This window comes from Primulina tabacum, chromosome 16 (assembly GCF_025594145.1).
Source record: "Primulina tabacum isolate GXHZ01 chromosome 16, ASM2559414v2, whole genome shotgun sequence".
Taxonomy (NCBI): Eukaryota; Viridiplantae; Streptophyta; class Magnoliopsida; order Lamiales; family Gesneriaceae; genus Primulina; species Primulina tabacum.
Window position 1 is genome coordinate 8,003,070 of NC_134565.1, and position 9,773 is coordinate 8,012,842.

The 9,773-nt window shown below is 35.0% G+C and overlaps 1 protein-coding gene across 6 annotated transcripts; it reads right to left on the minus strand.

Moving 5' to 3' along the window:
* Positions 1–2,468: 2,468 nt before the first annotated feature.
* LOC142528795 (uncharacterized) lies at positions 2,469–6,702 on the minus strand. 6 transcript variants are annotated; one of them, XM_075633971.1, is made up of 3 exons: positions 3,598–6,702; positions 3,002–3,087; positions 2,471–2,753 (listed from the first exon to the last, which is right to left on the minus strand). In XM_075633971.1, exon 1 carries the CDS (start codon positions 6,131–6,133, stop codon positions 3,845–3,847), a length of 2,289 nt encoding a protein of 762 aa, XP_075490086.1. In that variant the 5' UTR covers positions 6,134–6,702; the 3' UTR covers positions 2,471–2,753; positions 3,002–3,087; positions 3,598–3,844. The 6 variants fall into 6 exon arrangements, with proteins under 6 accessions (XP_075490083.1, XP_075490086.1, XP_075490084.1 ...); XM_075633969.1 differs by having other exon boundaries at positions 2,471–2,708; positions 2,995–3,087; XM_075633970.1 differs by having other exon boundaries at positions 2,995–3,087.
* Positions 6,703–9,773: the final 3,071 nt, after the last annotated feature.

Here is a 9,773-nt window from a genome sequence, read left to right on the forward strand (position 1 = left end):
TTCTAGCATTGGTTGCACATTTTGACTTAGATTTACAACAAATGGATGTGAAAACATCTTTTCTCAATGCAGAACTAGAGGAAGAGGTTTATATAAACAACCTGAAGGATTCTTCTATAGTAATGGTGAGCAATTGGTTTGTAAGCTTAAGAAATCTATATATGGATTGAAACAAGCTTTCCATCAATGGTATTTAAAATTTCATGATGTTTTCTCTTCATTAGAATTCGTTGAGAACCCCATGGATCAATGTATATACCAGAAGGTCACTGGGAGCAAGATTTGTTTCCTTATTCTATATGTGGATGATATATTACTTGCAACCAATGATAAGGGTCTGTTATATGAGGTGAAACAATTTCTCTCTAAAAACTTTGATATAAAGGATATGGGCGATGCATCTTATTTCCTTAACATTAAGATACATAGAGACCGAATTAAAGGTATTCTAGGTATGTCTCAAGAAACCTACATCAACAAAGTTTTAGAGAGATATTGGATGAAAGATTGTTCACCAAGCAAAGCTCCCGTTGTGAAAGGCGATAAATTCAATTGGAGTCAATGCCCAAAGAATGATCTAGAGCGGGAACAAATGAAAAACATTCTTTATGGTTCTGCTGTCGGAAGCTTAATGTATGTTCAGGTTTGCACTAGACCTGACATTGCATTTGTTGTTGGGATGTTGGGAATATATCAGAGTAATCCAGATTTAGATCACTGGAAAGCTGCAAAGAAAGTAATGAAGTACCTTCAAGGGACCAAAGATTATATACTTATGTTCAGACGAACTGATAATTTGGAAGTAATTGGCTACTCTGATTCAGACTACGCTGGCTGCATTGATTCACGAAAATCTACTTCAGGATATATTTTTATGCTAGCTGGTGGAGCTGTATCTTGGAGAAGTGCAAAGCAGACATTGACTGCTACTTCCACTAAGGAAGCTGAGTTTGTAGCTTGTTTTGAGGCAACCTCACATGGTGTATGGTTGAAGAGTTTTATTTCGAGGCTTAGAATCATGGATTCTATATCTAGGACATTAAGAATATGTTGTGACAATTCAGCTGCTATTTTTATGGCTAAAAATAACGAAAGTGATAGTCGAAACAAGCACATCGACATTAAGTATTTAGCCATACGAGAACGTGTTAAAGATAAGAAGTTACTTATCGAGCACATTAGCACTGAATTGATGATTGCAGATCCTTTGACTAAAGACATGCCACCATTGAAATTTAAGGATCATACAGAAAAAATGGGAGTTAGTTCTTTTATGTAATTTTGTTGTAAGAACAAATTAATGAAATTATAATGTGATATTTTCTCATATTTGTTGTGCACACATTCATTCACTTGAGATATATCAATAAAGTTGGACCTCGAATAAACATAAAGTTATACAATTTTGAAATACATAATGCATTGTAATACATGGAAGATACTACTCGCTTTTAGAGGACATATCGCCATGATTCATGTGTTTTGTTTTCTTCTATGGTAAATGAGATATATGAGCCAAGTGGGAGAATGTAAGAAAAATGGCTCATATCAGAAAGGAAGAGAAAAAAAACGTGTAGGCAATTTTTGACAAAAGATGCGTACACTGCCTCAACTTTAGAAAATTGAGACGTGCACGCACATCTTCCTTTGACAATAAGTCTTCCGCAATAACTCATCGATGGTATGAGATGCCTATAAATAGCAGCGACTGAGATCCCTAAGCATACACCTCATAAGAAAAAAATATATCGTCTATCGAGAAGGTGGAGTGCTTAGAAGGCTTCATTCGGAAGGAAATCAGAAAATTTACAAATTTCTCGATGGCCGGAGATAACACTCGATTCGCTTCCGCATATAATTTATCATGTTTATATATATGTAAAAACATGATTTTTGAGAGAAAAAAAATTCTGACACATATTTCATCTAAATTCGATTATCGAAGACTATGGATTGGAGCCTGGTAATAAACGATGTCGTGTAAGAAGATTAGTAGATGCAGAGAAGTTGATAGTACATATGCCTATAGAACCCGATTCTTTGGTATGAAATTTCTCAAGGGAGAATCTGCACGATTGATCCTTGATTCCTTCATCAACTCATGCATTTGTAGCAATTTCTCAACTATTACATTATGCAGAGCTTAGCCAGCAGTCCTTTTACAGAGCCATTTTTCAAAGAGTGGAGGGTTAATTTAATCATTGTTGTTATTTTGAAGAATTCATTCTCATTGTCTTCAAATAGGTTTAAGTTTATTTTTAGCTTGAGATGGTCAAATTGAATTTTGCATTTTCGTTTTTTGGATTATACTTGAATATAGATTTTGAAAGTTAATTGATAGCCATTTATGTAGTGAATGAATTTAGAAATCTAATGGTTCGGTTAGGTCGGCTATCAACTCAACTGAATCAAACTTTAGAAATGTAACCAACCATTCAAAAAGGAAAAAAAACACTAATAAAAGGGATTGAAATTTTAATCAAAAATAAAAATTGAACAACCCGAACTGAATTTTCAGCAAACACGAAGTAGCCAAATGTGAACTTCCATTAAAGGTATAATGAACTCTATTCCTTGGACCTTTCTTCATTGACCATTTACCGTGCAGTTAAAAAAAACGAGACTGGCAAAGTAATGCGTCAAGAAGTCATCTTCATCGACAATGTGAGCTGCTTGCTTTGACCCGAAAATCTCATTCCTTGACATTACTGCCAAAATGTGATTACATACCAATGAACTGCCGAATTTTAAAGCTAGAACACGAGGCAAAACAAGACATCATGGTGAAGAAAAGTAATCAAATATCAATTTAACACACCAAGCAAAACTAGTACTTTCCTTTAACTAGTTATGATAATTAGATAAGCATATGGCCTCAGTCATTATTAATCTGTACCACGCTACCGTCTTTCATTTTTAATTGTTTCTACTTTTCATCGCCTCCCTGAAGAAAACAAAATATTCCCATTGCATCCTATACGCTTATTTGATTACCTTTAACATTTGTTTGCATTATCGCCACCATTTTGCAGCTACTATGTGCGCCCATGGACCAATTCACAGCAATGGACGCATCCAGTCAGACATCTGCGACAAAAAGAGCATGCTTCTACTAAGTCCTGATGTCTTTTAGTGCCCTTGTGGGGGTTATGTTTTGATTTGGTAACACCATCTCTTGAAAGAGCCAATAATGGATTGTGTCGATATTGACATTTATGTTTGAGAATCCAGCATAATTTATGTTTGAGAATCCAGCATTTATTAAGGAGGCTTTTACATGCAAGCTACCAAGGCCATTTCCAGCAAAAGCCCGATATGAGCATTCCAATTGGAAAAGAATATATACAAAATGCGTTCTAGTTAAATTTCTTATTAGATCCAATATCGAGGGAAAAATTGAAATAGTTGCTCAAGCAGTTTCAATTCCTAATGTTCTCACAATGGAAACAGCATGTAAAACCGTTCCTCACACTGCAGGAATCCCAAGGTTTAGGTAGATTAGTGAAAATAAAATAATACTGCATACAAGACACTACAATGATCACCCGACTTAAGAGATTGGGTTCAAAGGCAAGGATTACGAGATTATAATGTTACCTATTGATCCTGCTAAACAACAATTGTTTATTTGTTCTTCACCCACTCACCATGCCTGAAATACCAATTTAAACGCGTCATTTTGTGTGCCAGACAAGGAGACAGTGAAGCAAACAAAATGACGAACATTCCTTGATGTTAGCAACTTAATTTCACCCTCAAGGCTCATTATCCAGTACAATTTTTACTGGAAGCTTTCCTCACAACTATTCTCATCGAACAAACAAGTTCAAAGCCCCCAAATTTATCATGTAACTATATTTCGTCGTTTTTTCCTCGACAATTTCTTATCTCTAACAGCATCATATAAAATCTCATATGCAAAATAAGTTATGTGAGACTTCTTCAGCAAGTCTTCCACGATTATTTTTGGTGCCGCAACTTCTTTCTTATTCCTGTCAAATATCGTGTTCACAACTTCAGGAACAATACCATTTTGCACCATAAGGTGTATAATTTCTACAGCCTCACGCAGTTTTTGCTTCACACAAAGGCCATTTAGAACTCGTCCAAAAGTCGCTAAGAAAGGGACAAACCCTTTTTCAATGTTGTCGAGGATATAGTGATACCCAAAATCAGCATTTCCTACCCTACAGAAACCATCTATCATACATCGGTAAGTGTAATTATCTGGCGGACAGCCATTATCCTCCATTTCAACGAATAATTTTTCCGCTACATCCATATTTAGTCTTTCAGAAAATGCATTGATCAGGATATTGTATGTGGCTGATGAAGGGGAGAGTTTATACTGTTTTCCCATTCTTCTGAACAACTCGTATGCCCCATCCAAATCCCCAACACAACAAAACCCATTGATCAAAGTGCTGAGAGTCACAGTATCAGGACATAAGCCATTTTTTTTAATATCATCAAGAAACTCCAAAGCTCTCTCAAGTTTTCTAGCTTTGCAAAAGCTCTCTATGAGTATATTATATGTAATGACATTTGGAACACAACCCTTCTCCAACATTGATTTAAAAGTTTCCATTACATCATCATAATTCGATGTTTTGCAGAGCCCGTCAAGTACAGTGTTAAATGTAATTATATCTGGAGTGCTGCCATGCTCCCACATGGTATTTACAATTTCGAGTGCATTACCCATCTTCAACTGTTTGTTGTAGCCATCGATCAGAGTATTAAAGGTGAATATATCAGGAAGAAACCCTTTGGATATAGCATCATTCATAAGATTAGTTGCATCAGTTACACATCCCATCTTGCACAAGCTGTTAATAACTAAATTATAGGTCCATATATCAGGGAGGAAGCCTTTTTGTTGCATCTCATTCATCAGCTGCAAGGCTTCCAAAACGAGTCCAAATCGACCCAATCCTTTAATTAATATATTGTACATTATTAAAGTAGGCTTTATACCTTTTCCGGAAGCTTCATCGAATATACTCATGGCCCTACTTATGTCACCATCTTCACACAGTCCATACAATAAAGAACAGTATGTAAACTCATCAGGGATAAACCCTCTGAAAACAGCATCACGAAGAATTTCCTCAGCTTTCTGTACCATATGAAGTTTGCAATATCCATTAATCACAGTGTTATAGGTGAATGCATCCGGCTTCAATCCACTATTAACCATTTTCTGCAAGTACGCCTCTGCTTCTATCACTTTTGAGTTCTTACACAATCCACATATGAGTGTATTATATGTCACCACATCAGGAGAAAGACCTTCTTCCATCACACATTCCACCATCCTGGCAGCCTGGTCAAGTAGGCATTTCTTGCAAAGGCCTTGAATGAAGATGTTAAACGTAAACAAATTTGGAAACACACCTCTTTTAAGGACCTTATCCAGAAGAATTTCACTCTCTTGGATATGTCCCTTCTTACAAAGCGTATGCATAAGCTTGTTGAATGTCGAAACATCAGGAACAATTCCAAGGCTCAGCATCTGATCAAACAAACTATAAGCCTCTATTCGATGATCTCCTTCGTAAAATCCACCAACTACTGTACAATATGCCACCGAGTTAAACTCACATCCTTGAGCTGGCATGTTATTCAGAAGCCTCAAGGCAGCATGAGGCCTATTTGTTCTACAAAAAGATTTTATCCTAATGGTAAACGTATATACATCAGGAGCAATTCCATTGTCTTTCATCCTCATATACACTTTGTGAGCTTGGTTGAAATACCCATTTTCAACCAGAATATTCATGATAGCGTTGTATGAAAAAATTGTCGGTTCACAGTTGTAAAAATCCATTCTCTCAAACACATCAACAGCTGATTGACATTTCCTCTTCTTTCCATAGTTTCTCATGACATTTACATATACACCTTCCAACAAACTATTATCCAGTTTCGCCCTCATTTCAGCCATAACAGTTTCCATTGTGTCAAACTCCCCATTATTCCCGAGTTTCTCGATCATGCATTTGTAAGTCAACAAATTGTGTTTATATCCATCTTCCTTCTGAACAGAATTAAATATTTCCATAGCCTTAAATGGGTTTTTTTGAGACTTTATGACAGCGGCAACATGTTTAGGCAGAACAGCAGAACTCATACCACGAAAACAGTTAACTCTAATCAATATTTCAAGCAAAAACTAACAGAGCCTTCCGAAATAAAGCTTAAAGTCACAGTCTTTTCAATAAAATGCTCATCAAAGCCCATAAATTCTCGAATAAAATCCTACATAACCTAACCACGATCAAGTGGTTAGATTAGCACTTGTTTCAGAAACCATAATTATCGAATAAAATCCGGCATACAGTCAAACAAAAGTAAATTAACGAGGTTAGTTCAACTTATCAGATTCTTTGTCAAGAAAATATCCTTAGAATTGAAATATTGTCAAAGTTCAGCACACGAATAGCAGCAGCCCGAAGCCAGAAGCCAGAAGCCAATATTGTTAGTGCCCAGCGCCGGTCCGTGGATGTCGGAAACGGCCTGCACTACTTCTCCCTTTTCGATGATAAGATCGTACCGGCGAAGACGAAGACACCCGAGCGGTGGAGGGTGGCGGGATGAGGAGGCAGCGGAGGGGAGGGAGAATTGGAGGTGAAGGGTGAGAGGGTAAAATGGAGATTTTGGGTCAAAACAGTTTGGCTTCGCGTGTGCAATCTGGTAAGAAACGAAATAATACGAAAATTTTCAATGAAGATTAATCTTTTTAAAAAAATTATAAGATCAAGAATAATTTACATATAGATATAAATATATATTTACATATAGATATAATATATACATATATATATATATATATATATATAACATTTGCACTCATTATACATTTTGTTTATTAGGACTGAGCTGAATTACTAAGATTCAACTTAACTTTATCGTCAAAATAGCTCTTTTCAATGGTTTTGATCTGCGTGGATGAATTTTCTACTAGTTTCTCCCTCAATGTCGCTCTTCACATAAGAAAAATTTACATAAATTATTTTATAAATACTACAACCTTTGCTCTCTCGAAATACATAAATTCGTCGTCCGAAATAAAATTATCTTCTCTGTTTTTTAGAAAGAAATTATTGATTTTAATTTCTAAATCAATGATAATAATTTTTCACATTAATATCTAGTTATTATTATTGAATCTTGTAACCATTTTCTATCAATATTCTCAATTATAATTATTAATTGTGATCATCAAAACTTTGCTAGTTTTTGTGTATATACGTTATACACATTCTTGAAGAGAAATAAAGGAATCATATTTTCATGCAACACAAATAAATACAATTTTCTCTTGAGATCTTTATTATGCAATCTAGCAATTGTGTATTCTAACCACTTATGCGCTCTAAATTGAGCTCAATCTCCTTTACTTCTTCTGTAATATCCCAACCTTAGAGTATTTTATTGTTTATAATATTATTTTTGGTTGGGTGTTTAGGAAATATGTTTATTGGAATGGTTATTATATGTTCTTTGTTTATGGTTATTGTTTTGGTATTATATTCATAGTTGGTGATGATTATGAAAATGAATGGGTAGAATAGAAAGTTGATCTTGAGCCAAATAGGAAATGGAAGTATAGAAACGTTATGAAAAATGTGGCAGTAGTTGTGGTTTTTAGCATAATAATTTGTATATTGATCCAATTGATGTGAGGCTACTTCCATTAGAAAGATAAGATATAAGGCTATAACTTTCATGTTTTGAGTTTTGTTCAAACAATTAGGGAATACGAGCCAAAAGTGGCCCGAAGTGTGTCGTGTGTATCGTTGTTCCTGCACTGACACATGTTGGGAGAATGAGCATAACTTTTTACTCAAATCTTAAAATGACATGAGGCTAATTGGAGATGCAAGAAAAGGCATAGGGCTACAACTTTCATGTTTACCACTTTAACTAATTCGGAAGAAAAAGCATAGTTTTGGCCCTTGGACAGTGGGTACACGGACCCATACACGGGGTCCGGGTCTTGCCAAGTAAAATGTGTGATTTCCAGTGTGTACACGAACCCATACACGGAGAGGGGCACTGGGTCCATGTCTATGGCATAGAAAACACATTTTTGATGCATTGGAAAGCTTATAAGCATGTTTCTAGACTCTTCTAACCATTTCTTCTTCTTTCCTTCTCCTTGGATTGTTACTAGCTTTCTCCATCAAAGATTTTCTCTCCTTCAATTCTCCACTTCAAGGTCAAGGATTTAGTGAAATTCCTTTGCTTTTCCTACTAAGTTTTCTAAGCTCCAAGGTAAGGCTTCTTTATTTTTAGGAGTTGGAAGGGTTTGAAATATTAAGGGTTAAGTTGGGTTCATTGATTCATTGGATTATTGGTGATGATTTATGGTTATTATTATGATTATTGTTGTAGGATTCATTCAAGATCATCATAGCCATCATAGTGCTTGTGGGTGGTAAGTATAAGCTTTCCCTTCAAATGCTCACATGATATATATGTATATAAGCCATGTTTATTGATGTCTAGCTCCTTCCATTGTTATATTGTTGATGTATGTATTGTTAATTGTTCATTGATCCAAGAATACCATTGAATCCATTGATAAGAAGCTAGTACTCTATTGTTGCTTACCAAGTATTTGTTAAATTGTCTCAATAAAATTTCCCATGATCAAAGCCAAGGAAGTGATAGTTAATTCATGCATGTCATTGGCCGATTTCACGATTATGAGTATCTCTCACAGTTTTGATATATATTTATATCAAAGAGATACTCTCTACAGGTCACAGGTCACAGAATTATCATTTTCTTTCTTTTAATTCATGCTATGAAATACCATCTATATTGCTTTGTTATCTATTGTTCATTGAAGATGATATTATTCATTGTTCATTATCATTGCTATAGCTGTGTTTCAAGTTAAGCCATATATATGTACTTGTTATGTATAGCTTCTTACTTACTGAGTTTTATCTCATTCCAGTTAACGTCATGTGATGTAGGTGATAAAAAGAAATGAAATGGATTGTTCGATGCTGAAGAAGTCATATGGCTAATGGAAGGGGAAAAACTTTTGACTTGTATCACTTTTGTTGGGGTGTTGAACATTAATAGTGTTGGATACTTGGTATTTTGTATTAAATGAATTGCATGTTGATGGTTTTTTTGATTATATCTGATAATATTTTGAAAGTTGTCATTGTTTTATTGATGAAGAAGTTTAAAAATCTTTTATGAAAATAGTATTTTATTTTTTCTCTTTTTCCATTGTAATGTTTTCCGCATATGTTATTTATTTAAATTAAATATTATGGGACTGGATTGTTTCAATTGGTAAATAGTATTTTATGTTTTCCCTTTTTTCATTGTAATGCTTCCGCATATGTTATTTATTTAAATTAAATATTATAGGACTTGGTTGTTTCAATTGGTATCAGAGCAAAAGTTCTTCGGACCATATAGGACTTCTTCTACCTAAGACAATCCGATATGTTTTCGATCCTGCATCTATTAATTTTAACATTGAGAGTTGATTCTATTTAATTGCCATTGATGTATCATTTTTCCTATCTGTGTTAAAGTGAGAATTTGTGTAGGATATGCCTCCCAAGAGAAAGAATATTGAAGGGGATGATAGGACCCCTCCTACTGATAAGATTGCCAAGGTTGTAAATGAATTCAGTAAGTTATTGCAAGAACAAACGAAGGTTCATAGCGAACAAATTCAACAGCTATTGAGCATGCACACCTCGACCCAAGGTCGTGGTCGTGGAAGAGGCCAAGGC

What these genes read in the sequence shown, in the direction of transcription:
- LOC142528795 (XM_075633968.1), bottom strand. Translation starts at nt 6,133, where the DNA reads ATGAGTTCTGCTGTTCTGCCTAAACATGTTGCCGCTGTCATAAAGTCT.